Source organism: Mus musculus, chromosome 5 (assembly GCF_000001635.26).
Source record: "Mus musculus strain C57BL/6J chromosome 5, GRCm38.p6 C57BL/6J".
Lineage (NCBI taxonomy): Eukaryota > Metazoa > Chordata > Mammalia > Rodentia > Muridae > Mus > Mus musculus.
Window position 1 is genome coordinate 5,220,150 of NC_000071.6, and position 23,925 is coordinate 5,244,074.

A 23,925-nucleotide genomic window follows, 5' to 3' on the forward strand; every position below is an offset into this window, starting at 1 on the left:
ATAAATACCATCTACAAAAGTTAAATCCACAGCAGACAAATAATTTAAAATAGACCTATAACCTCCAGTGAAATAGAAGCAGTCAATAACACCCCCCCAAAATGCAGAATGATATGCTAGAAGTGCCCCTAAAAGTTCCCATAGGGAACTTCCCCAGGTGATAAACACATCCAGCAAAGGAGATCAGATACAAAACTAAGTCCCAGAGGTTAGTGCCTTCCCATATACAAATGGCTTCCCATATAAAATGACAAATGAACTGAGAAAGAAACAAGGAAACATAATTTTCACAATAGCCTAAAAATGTTTTGTGTTAACCTAACCAAGCAAGTAAAAGACTTCTATGAAAAAAATTCATATTATTGAAGACCATGAAGAAGATATCAGAAACTGAAAAGATCTCACATGTTCATGAATTGGTAGGATTAATATAGTAAAAACATACGTCCTACTAAAAGCAATCTATAGATTCAATGCAACCCTATCAACAATCCAACAAAATTGCTAATTTCAAGTTGTAGTACAGAGCTAAAATCATGGTATTGGCACAAAAACAGGCATGCTGAAAAATGGATTTGATTTCAATACCCAGACATAAATCTACACACCTATGGACACCTGATTGTTTTTATAAGGAAGCCAGAAAGACACACAGAAAAATGACAGAATCTTCACCAAATTGTGCTTTTCAATGAGGGTGCCTGCATGTTTGAACCCAAATAGATCTATATTTATCACCCTGTACAAAACTCAACTCCAAATGGATCAATGAGCGCAGCATGAACCCACATACACTGAATCAGGTAGAAGAAAAAGTGGTAGCCCTGAACTAAATAGCACAGGAAAAGGCTTCTGAACAGAAAACCATTAGTCTTCACTAAGAAAGATCAACAATTAACAAATGAGACAGTACGAAACTGGAAATCTATATGGCAAAGAACACCATAATTCAGTGTCCTACACAATGGAATTTTTTTTTTTTACCAGCTACAGATCTGATAGAAGGCTAATATCCAAAATAAAGGACTCAAGAAACTAGATGTTAAGAATCACAGCTCACGTTCAGACAGACCAAACAGGCCAGTACAGATCCATGTGAGAGAGGTTTATTGTGGGAGAAGGGGGCAAAAAGGGGTGACAGAGATGAAGGGAGAAAAGAGAAAGCAAAAGTCAGGAGGGTCTGCCTTTTATTTAGGCTATGACATAAGTAACCGTTCACAGGTAAAGGTGGGAGGTAAACCAGATAGACGCAGGGAATGCATGGTGATTGCCATGTCAACAGATGTGCAAGTGACATCAATGCCATCACTGGATTCAGAGGTGACCTATATCCGAAGCCAATTCCTTATACCAACAAGGGAAACACTCATCTATTGCTGGTGGTAGTGAGAACGAGTACAGCTACTATGGAAATCAATATTGTCATTCCTCAGGAAGATGAGACTTGAATTACTTCAGGATCCATTGGAGTGAAAACTTGTACAGCTACTATGAAAGTAAGTATTGCAGTTCCTCAGGAAGATGAGAGCTGAATTGCTTCAAGATGCAGTTATGTAACTCTTGGTCATATACCCAAAGGATGCTGCATCCTACCACAGACACACTTGGTCAACCAATTCATACTCTGTAATAGCCAGAAATCTGAAACCACCCTAAATGTCCCTCAACAGAAGACTGGATAAAAAAAAATGTACATATACATAACAGAATATTACTCAGCCATCAAAAAAAAATGAAATCATGATATTTGCAGGTAAATGGATGGAACTAGAAAAAAATCCTAAGTGAGGTAACACAGTCCCCCAAAACAAATATAGTATGTATTCACTTATACATGGACATTAGCTATTAAGTCAATGAAAAGCATGCTACAATCCAATGAACCCCAGAGGGAAGGTACAGAATAAGGGACTAAGGGGAGTAAATAAATTTCATTAGGAAAGGAAAATAAAATAAATATTTATGTGTTATGGATTTCTGTCTGTTTTTTTTTTTCTGCCCCCTCAAAAAGAGTATCCATACTCAGGTGAGTTCAGGTGAAATCTTAATTAGTCAGATAAGTCTAGAACCTGTGATGGGGCAGAGCTGAAAGTTTTAGAGAGAAAAGAGAGACAGGGAGAGACAGAGGGAAGGACAGAGAGAAGATGGAGGAAGAAGATAAACCAGATCCACGTGTCCTGAAAGAGCCACAGGTAACTAAGGATATCATAGAAGGGCAATGGAGCAATGTAGGGTACATTTGCCCTGTCTAGGAGTATAGCTTGTATTTACATCAAGTTTTGAGTTCTTTGTGTGGGCATTTTGGGTGTTGACGATTTACTGTTATAAATCTGGCTGATAAATTACAAGCCTCTGGAGTTTTCATTTTACGGGGCTAGGGGTTTAGAGCCAGTGGTAGCCAGTCTTACCAGGCTAGCTGCAGGGGTAGCCAGTCTCACCAGGCTAGCTGCAGGGGTAGCCAGTCTCACCAGGCTAGCTGCAGGGGTAACCAGTCTCACCAGGCTAGCTGCAGGGGTAGCTGGCTTGGGAGCATGGAGCCGTCCCGAGGCAAGAAACCCAAGGAACCTGGGAAGACGGCAGCTTGCAGCTCCCAATGCGGAGGGGAGGCAGCATTGCCGGCTTTACTGTGGGTTGTTTTTTTAATAATTGCATGCTACATTTATGGATGGACAACAGGGGTGCTGGAATACGCAGGGAAGGGCAGGGGTGAGGGGGATAAGAGAGAAAATACAGGGAAAGATAGCTACAAGTCAGGGCTATGTGAGAGACAGTGTTGAACCCTAATACAGTAGATTTCTAAAATACATATGCTTATGAGAAAGTGATCTAAATGAAATCACTAAATAATGGGCAAGACACAGCTCCTACAGCCCATCTCTTCTCACCCATTGAAACCTCTAGCGCTGGGAATGAGTTATATATAATTGAGTTGTTAGCCAAAGGGATCCGTGGGAATCCCTATATGACCCAGGCTGTTGCCAAGACAGAAATTACAGGACAATCTCCACAAAACTGACAGCAAGCCCTCATTCCTAAAGATAACACCTACACAACTCATTGAACATGGAGAGCTCTATCTGGTGCCTACCTAGAGCATTCATGACTATGGACTAGAGTCTTGGTATAGGAAGGTATTGCACACACACACTGCCAAAGGAGAAAATGTAAACATCAACCCAGCTACAAATCTCCAATCTCCATATGATGTCCTGTCTGCAAGATGTGCTAACACAACTGTAGCACAAAATGTGTGGAAGTAACCAATCAATATCAGATTTGAACGAGGGCCCACACCAGGAGATACAAACACACCTGACACTTCTTTTGTGACCAAGAATCAGAGATTAGATCTCCCAGAGACCTAGGATAAAACTAAATACCACATTTCTTTTTTAAAAATTAAGCATCAATAAAATGACTCCTAATGACATTCTGCTATACTGGTAGATCAGTGCTTTCTCTAGTCATCATCAGAGATGCATCCTCCTACAGCAGATGGAAATAAATATACAGACATTTTGCAGAATGTGAGACACATTGAAACATTTTATCCTAAACTGAAAATCTCCATCTCTCTCAGGGCTCAGGGAACGCCACAGAAAAGGAGACAGAAAAGGTGTTAAGACCCTGAAGGAAATGGAAAATGAGGCCCTCTGAGTTAGCAAGATGCATATGAACTCAGAGACTGAGGCAGCATGTACAGGGTCCTTACAGGTCTGTACCAGGTAGGGCCCTAGAGATGAAAGGAGAAGAGGACGCATGGCCCCATCCCTAACCCAGAAGCATCTCCAGTGATAACCACTTGCAAATGAAAAATTAGTTTTCTCCAAGGGAGTCTCACTGGAAAAACAAAGTACTCTTAGGACTAGGCCTCATGCTCAACAGGAGAAAACGTACTCAAAAGCATCTGTGGAAGAAGCCTGTATCTCACCCCCACCTCTGTTTTTCTTTTTAATTTTAACCTTTTAAATCCTTTTTCTCATTTTTTTCTCTAGGTCTTTGTTCATCTATTATAGCTTCAAATTTGGAGTTTTTACTGGATTCCTGAGTGTACTAATGAGTGGGTCTCTGTGCCTATTTCTGTTTCTTATGCCTTTTCTTAGGCTCTTTTTCTTCTGTTTGTTTTGGTCTATTCCAGTGTGTTTATTTTTGTTTATCTTATTATACTTTATTTTATTATTATCTTTAAGAAGCCTGTTTGTTTTCTGGTGAGAGACAGAAAGGGAGTGGATCTTAACTGAAGAGGAAGTGTAGACTTGGGAGGGGTAGAGGGTGGAGAAAACATAATCAGAATATATACAAAGTTATTTTTCAATAAAATAAAACAGAAAAATTCTAATGTAAAATCACTAAAAGGATTCTTTGATCTCTGATGAAATATGATTTTATGATTATTTTATGATGGTATGATTATTCAGTCACTAATCTTTGTGCAGAAAACTCATCCAAACTGAAACATTCTCTCCTGCATGGAGAGGCAGGTTCATGAGACTTGGGGCATTCAACTACTATAAGTCTTCAGAAGTTCCTCAGACTAAAACAAAAATATTTCACAAGCCTCCTCCAAAGGGTCATAAAAGCTGTAAATAGCTCTACGGCAGAGGAAAATCTGACCCGTCCAGCTGACTGCAAGATTCTTAGAGACATTCAGGCAGGCAGCTTTCAGGAGTTACCTAATCTGGGGTGAGGTGAGCTTTTGGTGAAGAAAAAAAAAATCTGTCACCCAAACTCTTGTAAGTTATCCTAATAAAGTACAAAAAAGTCAAAATCTGTCCTTTGATCTGAGGATAGTAATGGGAGAGGGAGAATTCGGGGAATGGGGAAGGAGGTACTTCTCTGTGTGACACTATATACTATGTAACGCCCAAGTAGACAAGTAGAAAGAAAGAAAATAATAGCGGAGGGTCTTAAACTAAAGTATTTAGGAAAGATTGAATAAATATTTATCAAAAGGATGTCAAGGATGATAATATGCTTGAGTGTAGATCAGTTAAACTTTTTCTAAAACCTAGATGTCCCTCGGCAGAAAAGAATGGAGAAAGAAAATATGCTATATTTATACAATGGATTATTACTCAGCAGTTTTGTTTTGTTTATTTAGAAGGACATCAGGAAAGTTGCAGGCAAATGGATGGAAGTAGAAAACAGTCATTCTGAGTAAGGTAACCCAGACCCAGAATGAGAAATTTGGTGTGCATTTGCTTACATATGTATAATAGCCATTAACTGAATGATAACCAAGCTACAAGCCATAGACCCAGGGTCTAGGGTGCACACATGGATTTCCCTGAGAGGGAGAAATAGAATAGACTTTACAAGTGCACTCAGAGACATGGGGCCTAGAACAGGAGTAGTAGGTAAGGAGGAGGAGGAAGAGAGGTAGGATAGATGGACAGAATACACAGAGAAACAGCTGAAATTGAGGGCCATTTGAGGAAGGCTATGGAAATCTAGTGTAGTGTAAGCTTCCTATGATATATGATAATCCTAATGAGGCCTCCTAATAATGGAGATATAGAGGCTCAGCTGAACATGTCTGGTCACCAAACAAGGGTTCCAATACTGGGAATGGTTGCATTCAACTGAATTCTTGGCCAAGAGGGGACCCATGACAATACCCAAACAACCCAGGCTGATGGTAAAATAAAGAGTTGCCCTTCACAAACTGACTGTGGGGCACCACTGCCAAGTACAACACCCACATTGAACATGGAGATCTCCAGCTGGTGCCTAGATGGAGCCTTCACCCTGACATTCTAGTGACTTTGATGAAGGAAGGAACCCTGCAGATTAACAAAAGAGAAACATAAGACACCAACTTAGCCATAAATCCTTTGGCCTACAATCTGTCCTGACTGCAAGATATGTATGCTCCGGTAACAGTGCCACAGAACATGTTGGAGTAGCCAACCAACGTCTGATTTGACTTAAGACCCAATTCACTACCAGCCAGACACCATCTCTGACACTGCTTTGGTGACCACAAACCAGAGATTAGATAGCCCAGACACCAATGGTAAAAGTTGGCCTTTTTAAAACGTATCAACAAAATAACTCCCAGTCCCTTCTCCAGTCATCATCAGAGAAGCATCCTCCTGCAGCAGAAGGGAAGAGATGAAGAGGCCTACAGCCAGACATTACACAGAGAGAAAGAGAGTCTAAATGGGATATCTCCATCAAATCCCTCCCCTAAGAGCTCAGAGAACCATGGAAGAGGAGGCAGAAAGAGTGCAAGAGCATGGAGGACACCAGGATCCTGAGGCCTTCTGAATCAACAAAGCTAGAACATATGAACTTACAGAGACTGAAGTAGCAGGCACAGGGCCTACATGGGTCTGCACCAGGTCCTCTGCATATATATTATGGCTTCCAATTTAGTGTTTTTATGAGAACTTTAGTGTGCAAATGACTGGGTCTCTGACTCTTGTGTCTGCTCTTGAGACACTTTGCCCTTTGTGGAGTTGCCTTGTCTAACTTTGGTATGATAGAATCATATCACCTTTTGTCTCCTTTGACTGTGATCTCTAAAGTCTGTTTTTTTCTAATGAGGTATAGGAAGGGGGTAGATCCCAAGGCTAGGGCAGGTAGGGAGGAACTGAGAGAAGTGGAGAGGACACTATAGTCAGTGTGAGAAAAGGATCTATTTTAATAAAAGGAAAAATGAAAGACTAAATACTAGTTAATTAATAATAATTAATAATTAAGCCCAATATATACTAAAGCACCATGAGGAATTAATTACTTCTTTAACCTGGAAAATAATTTCCATTTGAGTGTTCTTGCTCCATTAAGAAAAAGTAAGCAAAGTTAGGATGGACCACAGGACAACCTGCCAGCAAGAAAACCACTTCCACTAGCTTCTAGACTCCTCCTAGCAAGCTTCCAGGAGCTGGGAAACCAAACAGCAGGAAAATCTACTATGTAGTGAAGTTGAATTGTTTACATAAACTGTTATTTAACATTGACAACAGATGCACTGCACATTGGATGCATTCCGGAAAACATGTCACTTACTTGCTTTTCCCTTTGTACACTGTTGCATAAGATCCTTCCCCCAGTTTTTCCAGTTTTTCGTATGAGTCAGCTTTTCCAAATTTGGGACTCGTTGGCTAAACAAGAAACAGAGGGAAAACAAAAAATTGTATCAATATAACAATTCGCTGACACTGGATGAATAACTTGTCAATCTAAGAATATTTTTAAAACAATGCAATAAATGGTCATAGTGCAAATTCAGAACATACAAACAAACACATGTAGAATCAAATTTACCCATAATTGAACCAAGGGAGAGCTAAGAAGATTTTGATATAGCATTCCCCCAAGGCTGTCTTACTGGCAACTGCTTTTTCATATAGATTTCATCACGTTCAATATACATGTTTTCTGATCTGTCTTCACACATTCAATGTGTTGTGAACATTTTCCATATTATGACATAATCTAAATTAAAGATCAATAAACGATATATGAAGGTCAAACATAGCATAGCTCATGGTTTTATACATCCTATAGACATCGAATGATTGTTGCCTTCCTTGTTTCAATAGTTGGGGAGGGACCAAATAAAGAAAACTTTGTGACATATCAAAACTGTATAAAAATAACATTGTATAATGCATAAAGTTTTATTAGAATGGCCATCTTATCTACGGTTTCCTAGTTACAACAAAGCTGTAGTTACAACAGAAATTGTACAATGAAAAAACTCAGAATCCAATGTTACTCTTATAGTATAGCGTGACGTATAATATTTAGTCTTAAACCATTCCTCCAGCATATTTATCAGAATCCAATGTTACTCTCATAGTATAGCGTGACGTATAATATTTAGTCTTAAACCATTCCTCCAGCATATTTATCAGAATCCAATGTTACTCTTATAGTATAGCATGATGTATAATATTTAGTCTTAAACCATTCCTCCAGCATATTTATCAGAATCCAATGTTACTCTCATAGTATAGCGTGACGTATAATATTTGTCTTAAACCATTCCTTGAGCATATTTATCAGAATCCAATGTTACTCTTATAGTATAGCGTGACGTATAATATTTGTCTTAAACCATTCCTCCAGCATATTTATCAGAATCCAATGCTACTCTTATAGTATAGCATGATGTATAATATTTAGTCTTAAACCATTCCTCCAGCATATTTATCAGAATCCAATGTTACTCTCATAGTATAGCGTGACGTATAACATTTGTCTTAAACCATTCCTCGAGCATATTTATCAGAATCCAATGTTACTCTTATAGTATAGCGTGACGTATAATATTTGTCTTAAACCATTCCTCCAGCATATTTATCAGAATCCAATGCTACTCTTATAGTATAGCGTGACGTATAATATTTAGTCTTAAACCATTCCTCCAGCATATTTATCAGAATCCAATGTTACTCTTATAGTATAGCATGATGTATAATATTTAGTCTTAAAACATTCCTCCAGCATATTTATCAGAATCCAATGTTACTCTTATAGTATAGCATGATGTATAATATTTAGTCTTAAACCATTCCTCCAGCATATTTATCAGAATCCAATGTTACTCTTATAGTATAGCATGACATATAATATTTAGTCTTAAACCATTCCTCCAGCATATTTATCAGAATCCAATGTTACTCTTATAGTATAGCATGACGTATAATATTTAGTCTTAAAACATTCCTCCAGCATATTTATCAGAATCCAATGTTACTCTTATAGTATAGCATGACGTATAATATTTAGTCTTAAACCATTCCTCCAACATATTTATCAGAATCCAATGTTACTCTTATAGTATAGCGTGACGTATAATATTTAGTCTTAAAACATTCCTCCAGCATATTTATCAGAATCCAATGTTACTCTTATAGTATAGCGTGACATATAATATTTAGTCTTAAACCATTCCTCCAGCATATTTATCAGAATCCAATGTTACTCTTATAGTATAGCATGACGTATAATATTTAGTCTTAAACCATTCCTCCAGCATATTTATCAGAATCCAATGTTACTCTTATAGTATAGCGTGATGTATAATATTTAGTCTTAAACCATTCCTCCAGCATATTTAAACAGAAAATCAAATCGATAAGGATACATCATTCAGAGATATTGGATCATCCTAATCTTGCATTCTAATAGGTCAGAAAAAATATTAAGGACTGACAAATGAGATTACATGAAATTGGTGAACATCTGCCCTACAAAGGAAACAAGCATCAGAATAGGAGACAGCTAACAAAATGGGGGAACATCTTTGCCAACTGTACATGTGATAGAGGATTAACAGAAACAATAAAGGGAGGCCTCAAGATTTAAACATGAAAAATCATCTAATCAATAAATAGGTAAATAAATACAAATGGCCAATAAGTATTTAGAAACTGTTCAACATCCTTAGCTTTCAGGAAAAGTAAATTAAAGCAATGCTGACATGCTGTCTCACCCTAGGGAAAATGACTAACACATGAAAGACAAAAAATGCTGACAAGAATATGAGCTAAAGCGACCTTACACACTGCAGGTAACAGTGTAACCTAATGACCTCACTATGGAAATAATGAACTCACAACTCATATATTCAACCCACCTACATCATCATCAACAGATTAACTTGATAAAACTCTGGTTTGTAAACACAAGGAATTTTTATTCAGTCATAAAGAAGCTGAAAATCATAGCATCTTCAGGAAAATTGATAGAGATTACCATTAATATCATTCTTTAAGTGGTATACAAATAACAATAACATAAGCAACACAACCCAGACTCAAAAATACAAGAATGATGGTTTGTCTCATATATGGACATGCATATTTGTGTGTGTGTATGTGTGTGTGTGTGTGTGTGTGTGTGTGTGTGTGTGTGTAAACCCATGTATAAAACATATACAGTATCATGAAAGTAGAAGAGAGCCTATGATGAGGGAGAAGATGATAAATTGGGGGAGACAAAAAGGAAGAAAAATACTATAGCACATGTTTTTCCTCATATGCAGAATCTAGATTTGTTTATACACACCCAGGAAAGCAGAGGGGAGACCACACACACACACACACACGGAAAAATTTATACATTGAGATTTTGAGATTACAGGGCAGAGTGGTAGGGAAGTTGACTAAAAGAAAGCACAATGATCCAAATAATGAAATGTCACAATGACATCCATTATGACATCCTGTATGCCAACGGCAACAATGGATTTTAAAGGAAAGTAACAAATATATTCTCTAGTCTCCTCTCTACTCCAAGTGTGACACTGTGACTAAAAATATATTTTTTAAAAACTAACAATTCATGACCACAAAGAAAGAAATTATCTAATCAGACATTTTGAGGAATCTTGAATAATTATGAATAAATTTTTGGAGAAAAGTCCCAAAATTAATAAGAAAATAATTAGATTAAAATAGCAGAAACCTTGAAGTATAGATCAGACTGGTCAACACAAGAAGAACACTAAGTCTTCCTAGGAAAGATAAAATGAGACAATGTTATAAAAACGGGAAAGACAGGTGAGAGTGTGGTCTTCAGGCTACAAGTACAAAGACTCAGTTGGGCAGTGTCTACAGAAAGGGCAATGCAGAAAAGTATTCAGAACCCTTAGTCATCAGGAAAATGCAGTTATCTCTAATGCTATAACCATGGCTTTTTAGTTAAAATAAAATGACATCATGGCCTTTTGATGCCATCAACAGAAACAAGTGACAGAAATATAATAAGCTGATGGTGGTTCTCAACTAAAAACACGATTACAAATTCTAAACTCACAAATCAATTCACACAATCATGAGAGATGAATGAAAGAAAAGCTCAGAGTTTAATGGTGAGAGGAGCTAAAACTCTGCAAACAGAGGTAACAGTGCAAAGGCAGGAATGGCTTTGACGTTATTGCATGATCAATATTGAAGCAGTATAATAAGACATTTAATGGGTATTGAGTGGGAGAAAACATATAGTTGAAACAGGAATAAACTCAGGTTTAAACAAAATTCTCCTCAGAACTTTCAAGGAAAGACAGACTGTTTCTGCATAGAAATGTAAAAAGAGAGACTGCAACTTTTAGCACCTGAGTCAAATATACTAAGGAATTAAATTCCACGGTACTTCAACTTAAGGCCTGGCTGGAAGAAGGGAAGAAGGGCAAGAAGACAAGGAGAAGGGACAATCACGTTAAGACTTCTTGAAGTATTCAGAACAGAGAGTAGACACTAATTAACTCCAAAGTCACAAAATTTTTCTTACATCTTCAAAAACATTTGCTACATTTTTAAAAGTTAGATGTATATGTCTTAAATAGAGGGATGAAAGGAAAATCCAAAGAAGAAGGTAGGAAGGTAAAGAGGGAAGTTAGAGAAGAGATTCTCAAAAAAAAAAAAAATGCATACTAAGTAAATTGTCATATAAGGAGAAAGCTAAGCTCAACCATATCAAACAGTACAATAAACATAAATGGACCACCTTTGGCAGTTTAAAGTTCACAGACTTGTGCAGTGTGAGGACTCAATAGTATATGGTCAAGAAGATTCAAAAACACAATGAGACAGTATCTAGAAATAAAGGAGGGAAATCCCTCAAGTGTTTGTGTTTATAATGGAGTTGTATAGTCTGTCTGTATGCACCTGAACATTATTAAGACTGGAAATCAACCTCCTGCAAGTAAGCTCTCAACTTGCTTCCTTAACAAAAGGTCATTCTGTTCAATCAGACAAAACCAGATTGGCTACATGTAATGAAATATTTTGTTTATTTGTTTGTTTTGTTGTTGTTGAATGTTAACAATAGTGTTGTGGAAACTGCTTATCCAAGCAATGAAATTAAATCCCCACTTCTCATCTTGTATAAAAATCAATTTAAAACACATCAAAAACTTTCATTTGAAAGTTGAAATGTGGGCAATGGTGGCGCACGCCTTTAATCCCAGCACTCGGGAGGCAGAGGCAGGCGGATTTCTGAGTTCGAGACCAGCCTGATCTACAGAGTGAGTTCCAGGACAGCCAGGGTTACACAGAGAAACCCTATCTCGAAAAAAAATTAAAATAAAAATGAAAGTTGAAATGTTTACAATGCTAAGAAAAAAAACACTTCAAGATACAGGCGGATGGGGGAACTTTTTTAATTGGATGCCAGTAACTTAGGAAATAACACCAAAACTCAACAGTTTGAACGACATTAAATTTAAAACACTCTGCAAGCAAAGAAAACAATCACCAGAATGAACAGACAACCTGGAGAATGGGGGAAACTGTCATCTACTCCAGTCACAGAGTTCCAACTAGTATGTGTAAAGAACTGCAAAAAATAATCACCAAAAGGTTGTCAGTTAATAAACAGGACAAAGAACCACAGCCCTGTTTCCCAGATATTGTGAATAAAGTTTCCCAAACACATCTGCACAATGCCTCTGAAATAGGATGAATTACTTAGGACTGCCCAGGAATGATATAACTAGGTTACGCGACAATTCTGTTTGCAGTGGTTTCTCCAATAGCTACATCCAGACCAACACGTGCAGTATTTGTATCCTTGATGATGGGCATTCAGACTGGGGTGACACATCAGCCACAAGGACTTCAAAAGAGAATTTTTTTGATGGTGAAGATTGTTAAATATTTTTTCAATTTTCCTACTTCTTCTTTTGAGGCCTATGTTTAGTTTCATAATCCATTTTTTTTTTATTACATGGTTCCTTTTCTTGAAGTATAGTTTTGTGGGTTGTTGTTGTTGTTGTTACTAGCCCTCTATCAGATGGGTATCTGGCAAATATTTATTTTCCTCTGTTCTGTAAGCCGTCTCCTCACTCAATCAACAGTTTCCTCTATTCTATAGAAGCTTTTTAGTTTCATGAAATCCATTGTGTGGACTGCTGGTCTCATTTCCAAAAGTACTAGAGTCAGAATATCCTTACCTCTGCCTATATGTCGAAGTGTACTCCCTACTTTTTTCTCTAGCAGTTTCAAGGTATTGGGTCATATCCAGAGGTCTTTGATCCATTTGTAGAATCTCATTCAGGGTCAGTGTCTTAGTCAGGGTTTCTATTCCTGCACAAACATCATGACCAAGAAGCAGTTGGGGAGGAAAGGGCTTATTCAGCTTACATTTCCACATTGCTGTTCATCACCAAAGGAAGTCAGGACTGGAACTCAAGCAGGTCAGGAAGCAGGAGCTGATGAAGAGGCCATGGAGGGATGTTCTTTACTGGCTTGCCTCACCTGGCTTGCTCAGCCTGCTCTCTTACAGAACCCAAGACTACCAGCCCAGAGATGGTCCCACCCACAAGGGGCCTTTCCCCCTTGATCACTAATTGAGAAAATGCCTTACAGTTGTATCTCATGGAGGCATTTCCTCAACTGAAGCTCCTTTCTCTGTGATAACTCCAGCTGTGTCAAGTTGACACAAAACTAGCCAGGACAGTCAGATATAAAGACTTAGTTTCATTCTTTACATATTGCTATCCAGTGTTCCCTGCACCACTTGTTAATGAGGTTCATCAAAAGATGAATGGGTAAAGAAAATAGAGTATACATACAAAACGGAATTCTATACAGCTATAAACAAAAATGAAATGATGGCATTGCAGGAAAGTTGGTGGAGCTTGAAAGTTTTCTACTGAGGGAAGTGACCACGGTGCAGAAGGACAGACACAGCATGTTCTCCCCCACCTGTGCTGCCTAGCTTCTGCTCCTCAGTTTCATGTGTTTAATGTGGAGCACCCCCAGAAACCAGAAATCTAGAAAGGAGACACTGGACAGGAACAGGGAACCTAAAAGGAAGAGGGACAGTAGCAAATTAGCACATCAATGAATGTGGAAAGGGTGGGAAACTGGGGGCAGAGGAGTTCAAACAGGGAGCAGTGGGGAGACAAGAGGGTAGGAGAAGGAAGAATCCGAGCAAGGGGGGTATGAAAAGCCGTAATGATCCCTACTATCTGGTAACTCAATTAAAAAACATCAAAGATTCGGCAAATACTGTCCAAGACCAGACATTGCCAGTCTCAGAAGTAACAGGAAAACTGAACAAAATCCCTAATACCAAGTGTGGGATGCAGGCTCTTGGCATTCCTCTTGGCTGCCCAGAAAAACCTGATGACATGATCCTGCTAAAGACATCACAAGCTCTGGATGCAAAATACAAATGAAAGCCCACTCTCTGCTGGGTAGCTTTCAGGAAAGCTGGAAAGTGCTGGAAGATGCTCTCTTTCCAGTCTGTTGGGGGAGGAAAAGAGCATCAGTGATCTTACCCAGGTAGGGACGACCCTTACCCACAAATTAAACCTGTCAGACAAGCTGTACCCACTGGTACCATAGCGGCACAACTCTTGTGGGGGGTAAGCAACAGCTTCCTGGTTGGATTTGATATGTACTCCACAGGAGAAAAATCCAGGCCCAATGCTATAAATCTGGGCAAAAACTACTGACTGAAGATGACTCAGGCCCCAGGAAGGGGAGAAACCTACTGCTACTTTGCAAAATTGGCATAGATTCTAAGTACCCTCTAAATATCTATATTTATACCCACATCCAAAGGTTGAGGGTGCTTAATCAGAGGACCATCTCTTTGTAGTGAGTGAAAGTGAATGCCGAGACCCATGGCTACACAAGATACTAAGAATATAGGATGACCTGGCACTTACAGCACCTCTATGGGGTGCTTAAAATAAACCCCTTAAAGCATTCAAAAATACTGTGGAAGGCAGGGCTGAAAGAAGGGAAGATCTGGAAGATAAAGAAAAGATTGCAAAAAGTTGTCTTTCAAGCAAGCCAAGGCCATGGCAATCATGAATTCAAGATGGGTGTGCCCACTGGCATTTGGTCTATACAAACCAGACCCACCCAGCACTCAGCTGTGAATGGAGAATGTGCTCACTGGGCACTACCACTTAGTGATAAATTATTGTCAATGACAGGTTCTGGGAGAAGGGAAGACACGGTATGTGGCATGTGGTCGCATGGGCCAAGATGTTTACTGCCTTGCCCGAGCATGAGCAGTGAGGCTGCATGCCTGGGCTGCCTGCCAGGCTGGACTGTCCTTCGTGATCCGGACCTGTCAGCCTATCGGTGACCGACCTGAGCTCGTGCCTGGAGCGTGTGAATTCTGATTGGATGAGGTGGGGTGGAGCTAGATGAGGTCAGTTGGTGCGAGTATAGAAGTTTGGTTGTTGTTTAGCCCTTGCCCTGAGTTGAAGCGAGCTGTTGTAAGAGAAGCTGTTGTAAGTGAGGTAGTGTAAGAAAAGCTGCAAGAAGGATGGAGGAACCTGCTGCTGGGGAAGAGAGCTGTAGGAAAAAAAGCCACAAGTAAAGAAGTTGCTGCGTGAACCCGCCTTGGTGTCCCTGTCGTTTGTGTCTCCACCATAGTGGAGATGACCTGCGGCAACATCGCGTTGGTTGGCAACGATAAGTAAAGAAAGTACAGGCCTAAGGAAATTTTGGTAAACAGTGGTAGGAAAATTTTAGTAAACAGCAGTGAGGAAATTTTAGTAAACAGCGGTGAGGAAACTTTAGTAAGCAGCGGTAAGGAAATTTAGGTAAGTGGCCAGTTTACTGTAAGAAATGATTGTCTCTCTTCATGAAGGAGAAAATCAGAAGGTTCCCAGGTATAGAGACGAAGGTAAGGTTCCCGGGGGAAAAAAGGGACAAAGCATTAAGGTTCTCAGGTATAGAGATGAAGGGAATTTCAGTACCATGGGTTCAACTGCAACTAAAATGAAAGTAAAAATGTTACCCATCTGGAACTTGGTAAGGGCATGTTTGAGGGACACCAGAGGAGAGTACAGTGCTGAAATAGAGGAAGGAGCGGCGGCACTTGAGGAGGCTAAGGAGATTGCTTCTCAGGCTAGCCGCTGAAAACCTAAACAGCTTAGACAACCAACCAAAGATAAGAAAGAGAAGAAGGAATCTAGCTCTGAAGGGTCTACTAGTGACAGCAACGGGACTGATAGTGACAGTGACGTCTGTAGTCGGATGTCCCGCTGGAGTTTGAGGCACGGTAGGCCACCCGAAACATCAGCCCCTCCGTTGCCTTCTCCTCCCCCCTATAAAGATGAGGGAGACAAAAGGGGAAAGCGTAGTCTTCATGCAAAAGTCTGGAAAAATGTGCCTGCCATTGCGGGGGCCTTCCCAGTATTTCAGGACCAACAGGGGCAACAGTATCATGAACCCCTGGAGTGGAAGGTTGTACAAAGATTAAAGGAGTCAGTTTCGACTTATGGGGTCCAGGCTGCCTTTATAAAATCTCAAACATGCGTTTAAACTCTGATAAAGGCAGTAAGAGTTAAGGTTAGGTACTTTTTGAGCAATTCCCTCAAAGATAAAACATTGCAACCTGCAGGAAAGCTCCTGAAGACTCAGTAGTAGAAACTTGAGCCATTAAAGGAGAATGCTTTAAATGAAAGAAAAAGAGAAAAGATGGTCTTATATAGTGGATGGGAGGACTAGCCAATAGTATTAGAAGGAAAACAACACTATGAATGGGACCATTGTTTTGTGTAAGATAAAAACACTTTAAGTTCTTAGGGATGCATAGGTATGCTCTATGTAAATATGTTACAAATTTATGTCTATAAAATCTGTATTTCAGTAAGCATTGAAAAGATATGGAAAAGACATTTAGTGAACAGACACTGAACAGAAGGCATTGTGGTATGGGAGTATAGAACAGAATATAGCCAAGTTTGAATAAAAGGTTTTTCTTTATGTACTTCTGTGTTTTGAAAGTAATAAGGTGTTCACAAAAATAAGATCATGGTTTCCTCCCCTAGAGGGGTGTCTGCCATTTCCCCTAGAGATAGAATTGCTCAAATTTTGCTTTTGCCTAGTCACCATGCTAGCTTCCCTTCAAGGGGAATGAAAAGAGAAAATTGGGGCTTCGGCTCCACTGGAATACAAATTTGAAAGCTGGTATCCTTATGGTTAACCAAAGAGTGGATTGATTGCAGGAACAGGTGAATATTTTGGAGCAGTTAGTATTTGCTTCCTGCATTACTCATATGTCAGGAATGTGTGTAACCTCTGGTCAGTATCAGAATTTTTCCAGAGCTGCAAATCTGTCGCCTGCAATTGGTGCAATGCGGCTAGGAAATTGGAGTCATAATCTTGACACAAAGATGAAGGAATCGCAAGCATCGATTATTGCCATGAACAACACCAGTGTGGAGATTGCAACTGCAAAGCAATGGATGGAGATCATCCAGGTAACTGTGGGATTCTTAAAAAATTGGGGAGGGATGGCCTTTTGAGCACTCCTGCTGACTGTTGTGTGTGGAGGAATGCTTTCGTGGATGACACATATGCGAAGGCAGCACAGGGCTGATAAACGAGCCTTAGTGCAGGCTATGGCAGCCCTGGAAACAGGAACATCCCACCAATGTTGGCTCAACACGCTGGATCAGTAAACAATGACGGGTAAGCCCCTCACGTGCACATACCAACCTAAGACAGGATGGCGAAAGTGAGTTCATCACTCCCATGACGGGTAAGGATGTGGCACGGATGGGGGCAACCTAAGACAGATGTTGATCCCACAGCTGCTAATAAAACAAAAAGGGGGAGATGCGGGAAGCGGGTACAGCCGCATGGGCCAAGATGTTTACTGCCTTGCCCGAGCATGTGCAGTGAGACTGCATGTGTGGGCTGCCTGCCAGGCTGGACTGTTCCTCGTGATCTGGACCTGTCAGCCTATCTGTGAACCACATAAGCTTGTGCCTGGAGCGTGTGAATTCTGATTGGATGAGGTGGGGTGGAGCTAGATGAGGTCAGTTGGTGCGAGTATAGAAGTTTGGTTGTTGTTTAGCCCTTGCCCTGAGTTGAAGCGAGCTGTTGTAAGAGAAGCTGTTGTAAGTGAGGTAGTGTAAGAAAAGCTGCAAGAAGGATGGAGGAAGAAGAAGCTGCTGGGGAAGAGAGCTGTAGGAAAAAAAGCCACAAGTAAAGAAGTTGCTGCGTGAACCCGCCTTGGTGTCTGTGTCGTTCGTGTCTCAGCTGGAGTGGAGATGACTGCGGCAATGGTATCTGGTTGTACCCACTGGTGAGTTCGCCTGTCTCTATAGTTTCACATCCAGGTTCACAGACATGCAGTTACAGTCTGACATGAAACACAAGATGAAAAGTAAAGACCATATAATAAGAGCTGTTTAGGGAAGGGGAGTGGCTGGCCCAGGTGAGAGGGAAATAAGAGGAGGGAGTAACCAGAATGCGCGTGCGCACGTGTGTGTGTGTGTGTGTGTGTGCGTGTGTGTTTAAAACTGTCTAAATCCAAAATTTTATGAGAGAGAAATGACCAATATGTATTTGTAAAGAGGTTCACATCCTTAGTTATGAGAAAAAGGCAAATTAAAATAATAATGGCATTCCATCTCATACCAATCAGAATGGCTACTACCAGGGAAAAGGACATTTAAAGCTAGCAAGGATATAAATTGTAAATTGGTCTACTACTAATGAAATCAGAGGGGAGGTTTCTCAAATAAATAAATAAATAAATAAATAAATAAATAAATAAATAACATATAAGCACGACGTGACCAAGCTACCCTACTACAGTGGAATACATACACATACTGAAAGCATGCTACATCCTTCTACAGAGATATTAGCATGATGAGCATGCTCAATATTTCTCTACTTACAATAGCAAGAAAACACAATAACATAGATATACAATGACTGATCAACATGAAGAAATGAGAAACATATATATAATGACATGTCATACAGCCAAGAAGAAAGATAAGTTGATGGATCTGGAAATTACTACATTAATGGAGTTGATCTGATCACAAAAGACAAAACCACATACTCTTTCCTATGCAGAGCCTAGCTCCTAAGATTTAGATATATAGATTTATGTGGGTGTGAGTGCAGGTAAAGGGGATGAGATTAGAAAGGGGCTGTGAGAGGGGAAGGCGGGTTCTCAGGAAGGGTGTGGAGAGGATAATAGATTCACCACGTAACACACACAAAAGCAGACTGGCATAAGCTGTGGGAGGAGGGAGACGAGGAAACCAGCATAATGAAGCTTGTGACTTTATGTTAAATAAATAAATAAATAAATAAATAAATAAACAAATAAATAAATAAAGTAAGGACTCAGAACACCTAACAATAAAAAGCCATCCTTTGTTTAATCAGACCATCTCAGTGTCACCTCAAGGTGTCATCTCTGTATAATTTACAAGTTTAAAACAGACTCACGAAAAATACCAATGATGGAGGTAGGATGTAGTATCACACATCTATAATGCTAACACTTAGGAGGCAGAAGCAGGCAGATCTCCCTGAGTTCAAAACGACCCTGGTCTACACAGAGATACTATCTTTTTTTTCTTTCTTTCTTTCTTTCTTTCTTTCTTTCTTTCTTTCTTTTTTGAGGGTACTGATTATTTTTTTATTAGATATTTTCTTTATTTACATTTCAAATGCTATCCTGAAAGTTCCCTATATCCTCCCCCTGCCTTGCTCCCCTACCCACTCACTTCTACTTCTTGGCCCTGGCATTCCCCTGTACTGAGGCATATAAAGTTTGCAAGACCAAGGGGCCTCTCTTCCCAGTGATGGCCTACTAGGTCATCTTCTGCTACATATGCAGCTAGAGACACGAGCTCTGGGGGTACTGGTTAGTTCATAATGTTGTTCCACCTATAGGGCTGCAGACTCCTTCAGCTCCTTGGGTGCTTTCTCTAGCTTCTCCATTGGGTGCCCTGTGATCGATCTTATAGATGACTGTGAGCATCACTTCTGTATTTGCCAGGCACTGCCACCAAACCCATACACTATTGCATATGCCAGCAAGATTTTGCTGAGAGATACTATCCAAAAAAAAAAAAAAAAAAAATCCAATGATGGTGGAAATCGAAAAGAAGTCAATTTGCCAATTGGGATGACAACTTTTTCCAAGTGTATATGACATGGTTAGTAAATGAAGTATATGTATAGACTAAAGAAGATGAGTGAGGCAAACTGTCCTTCTTATCTTTAATATTGACATAAAGAGAATTAAAATCTCCGTCTCAATTATTAAACACTCATATCTCTAGTTGCTGGCTGAGCATCTTTATAGGCAGAATGAGCATGTCAAAGAAAGTAGCATAGACTGCAAGAAGCTCTTAGGATCAATTACTCCATCTGCCACAGAGCTGAACACCATAGTAACCCATTGCTTCAACAAATCATCCAATGAGAGGACAACTCCACACAGGCACACCAAGCCCCATAGTTACATGTCGCTAAATTTTTAATGAAGTACAGACCCAAAATAGAATTCTTGTCTTCGGAGAAATCAGAAATAACTGGGGCTGTACAACACTTTCAGCATCATTTACTCTAGTCTGAGTGTATAAATGGGAGAATCTCCCAGAAAGATGACTTTCCCAAAACTATCTGCTCAGTTTTAATTAAACACATTTTTCCTCAAAGCAAAACTTGTCTCTTTAATCTGTTCCCATTCAACATGCAGCGCAAGGAAAAGAAATAGCAAAATCTGGTAATTAACAATATTTTAAGAAAACAGCCTAACTAGTAACAAAGCATTGTTTCTTAGACATGGATTAATTTTTTAGAGGTGTCCAGATGTTGCAGCCTGGGTAACATCAACAACAGAAAGGGTATCTCCCAATTACGCAATACCTCAGATCAAGACAGTGGAGGCAAGGTCAGTCTCTGTGAAGGTCGCTCAGGGTCAGCCACCTCCATCCTACTGCTTCTCAGCCTGTGTTCCCTCTGTAGTGTCCCTCCCTGGGTCATAAGACCATCCCTTACATTGGATTAGGAAGAAGCCCAACGACTGTATTTTCACCCAATCACCTCTTCCAATGGGGTCTGCGGTACTGTGGTTTAGAAATTGAACATAGAGGTTTTGGGGGGAACACAATACAGGCCACAGGAAAATACACAGATTGGTGACAGATGAATATACTTTGAATTTTAATATAGACAGGATGGGAGTTGCAGAGGAGATCCAAGTCCTTTTTTTTTATTTTTAATGAGATTTTATTTCCATATATGTTCAATTATACACTACACTGAAGAGCTTTTTACTTTTTTTCTCTTCAAAAAATATACATAAAATCCTGTAAGATGTAATGGACATTGGCGTGCAGAGCTGCCTGACTGGTCCCGTGTGGGTTATGTTCTCCCGCATTCTCAGCGCCAGGAAACAGCTTGAGCATGTCGCACTTCAGCATCACCCTCCTGAGCCCAAGTTCGAAATAGAAATTGTCAACCTATATTAAACTTCAGAATAAAATGATCTTCAATGGAGAAAATATTGTGTTCACAGTTCCTCTCTAAATCACTTTAAATCAGAGTGGAAAAGTCTTCACATTTGCTTTTGGGCTCCTTTCACAATGAATCTTAGATGAAGAAAAAGGTAGCTGCAGGAAACACCCCTCTGCTTCTCTCGGGGCTTATCTGCTACCACATGCTAAGGAAAATACAAGGACCCCACAAACTGAACAGAGAATGGAGGCCATTTTTTCCTCTCTTGGGAGAGGCACAAATAACTGACTAAACATTGTCATCTTTCACTCTTCATAATCTGCCATGAATATGCAATACATTCAAATAAGACAGCAACACACACAAAAAAAACTGTACAGAGAAAAATTTTAAAATATTAAAGTTTTCATTTATAAAATAAATTCCCTGGGCTGGAGAGATGCTCAGCAGTTAAGAGCACTGACTCTTCCAAAGGTCCTGAGTTCAATTCCCAGCAACCACATGGTGGCTCACAACCATCCATAATGAGATCTGATGTCCTCTTCTGAGGTATCTGAAGACAGCTACAGTGTACTTACATATAATAAATAAATAAATAAATCTTTAAAAAATAAAATAAATTCCCCATCTTATTCACAAGAAAGAAAATCAAGCAAACAGAGATACTAATGACACGAAGGTTTATATTTCTAACTAAATGGATTTGGATATATTAACCATTGTGGCTAAAGTACATTCTATTAACACCACAATGGCATAAAGTTAATACTTTGTTGCATTTTGCAGTAAAACAATCAGCTATTCCCCCTGTGGAACTGACACATAGACACTGTGGAAATGTATAATTTGCAGACCAGTCATACAGGCTTCCTAAGACGAATCCTGTGAGGCATGTGATTCCTGTCTAACAACAGTTCTGGTCTATGAAAGAATGGTTCTCTGGAACAGGGTATGTATGAAACAGTCTGAGCTTTGAGGATTAGAGTCTCACATGTGAGTCTCCTATTTTAAGCATGGAAAAGTAGTAGTCTGGTGTGCAATTACCATGTATATAAATAAGGAATCCAAATGCCAAGTGTTTAAAGAGGCCAAGAGTAAAACCCCTCCTATCAAATGAACAAGACCAAGAATTTACTCTATAAGGAGGGGGCCCTATTTTTAAATTAAAAGATCAAGCATTTCATTTTCCTTTCTTCATATAACTTTATTATCTGTCCTGTTTAAGTAAGATACCAGATCAAGCCAAGATGCAGTCGCCTGAGCACCAGCTTTGGCTCTGTGACCTCAGGTGCACAAATGGGTGGAAGCAGCCTTCTGGGACAACTGTTTTCTTCTTATCGCTTCTCTACTTAGAGTGCACGCTTGAAAGCACCATGGTGACTTGGAAATACAGACAGCTAATGTGCAATTGCTAACAGACACTCCATGGAGACATTGAATTTAATGAGATAATGTTAATACATTTTCCAAAAACAGAATAGATGTGCAAAGGACTGTCAATTGCCTGGCTCACTGGAGGGGAACATTGGTCTGGGTAATGGAAAGTGTAGGTGCTGTACCGAGCCGGCCACGCTGCCACTCATGAGGCAGGACCTTAGCGGCTCCACTTCATTTCTCAATAGAGGTAACAAATACCAAACATACTACAGGTTTGCTCATCAGCCTTTGGCCTTTATTATCTAAATTTAATCCTGATAGACACACTGGGACATTGATTCTGTTATATATCCCATGTGGACATGAAGAATGTAAGGCTGGAGAAATAGCAAAACTTATCAAGCATTCTGTAGCTACTGGCAGAACTAAAATTAATGTAATTGATCAGGAATGAAAAGCTCTTTCCTTTATTACTACCGTCCTGATAAAAATAGTTCCATGGACTGATTTTTCACCCAAATGGGGGAAATGTTAATTGTGTTTCGCTCTACATTAGGGTGAACTCTCATTCTTAGAAGTAGGGGTGGTTGTTTCAACTGAATCATTATAATGTGCATAAGTAGCCCTTAGTGTGCATGTGCATTGCAATGATCCATCCACAGTCCCATAGATGGAAGATTAGTTCTCCTTCTCAGTAAGGATGAGAAGCTGTTTGCCTGAGGCTGTGGAGAACCCCTGTGTCATCAGCATTCCATACCCCTTGACAACATAGCTAAGATTCACAAAACAGAAGAGTTGTGACTTCAGTCCATGGCCACCTGACTCCTTGGTCACCTTTTAGGCTTGTGATGGCTCAGTTCCAAATGAAAGGAGCACATATCAGAAGACAGCTTTACCTCACAGCAGATGGAATTGGGGCAGAAGAAAAGAAAGGGAAAGAGAGAAAGGAAGGGAAGGGAAAGGGATAAGAAGAGCAAAGAAAGCAGAAGATGAGAGAAACAGGAAGCAGGTTGGGCAAGTCCAAACAATATCCCTTGAAGGTCACATGACCTAGTTTTCCTTGTCTAGGTCTTACCTCATGATGCATGGGTAATGACCAAGTCTTCAGTGCACAGCCTTGGTTAGGCAGCCATGTAAGATCAGAAACCACCACCAACTGCAAGAAAACCACCACTAACCTCTAACTCAGATACCACCACTAACTGCAAGGAAACCACAACTAAGAACTGTTGCAGTGCTGTGTGCTGCATGGGTATTAGAGTCAGGGAGGGAAGGAAGGGGTCAATCAGAATTCTGTGATCCCATAACAAATACTTAGATCCACACTAGCTGCCAGGCA

At 39.8% G+C, this 23,925-nt stretch overlaps 1 protein-coding gene across 5 annotated transcripts in view; it reads right to left on the minus strand.

The window, feature by feature from the left end:
* Cdk14 (cyclin-dependent kinase 14) overlaps positions 1–23,925 on the minus strand; it is a 576,868-nt gene that overhangs the window by 416,766 nt on the left and 136,177 nt on the right. For all 5 annotated transcript variants that reach the window (NM_011074.3, XM_006503544.4, NM_001310448.1 and 2 more), the window contains one exon: positions 7,015–7,109. In NM_011074.3, coding sequence (NP_035204.2) covers positions 7,015–7,109 — 95 coding nt within the window. The remainder of the gene's footprint in view (positions 1–7,014; positions 7,110–23,925) is intronic.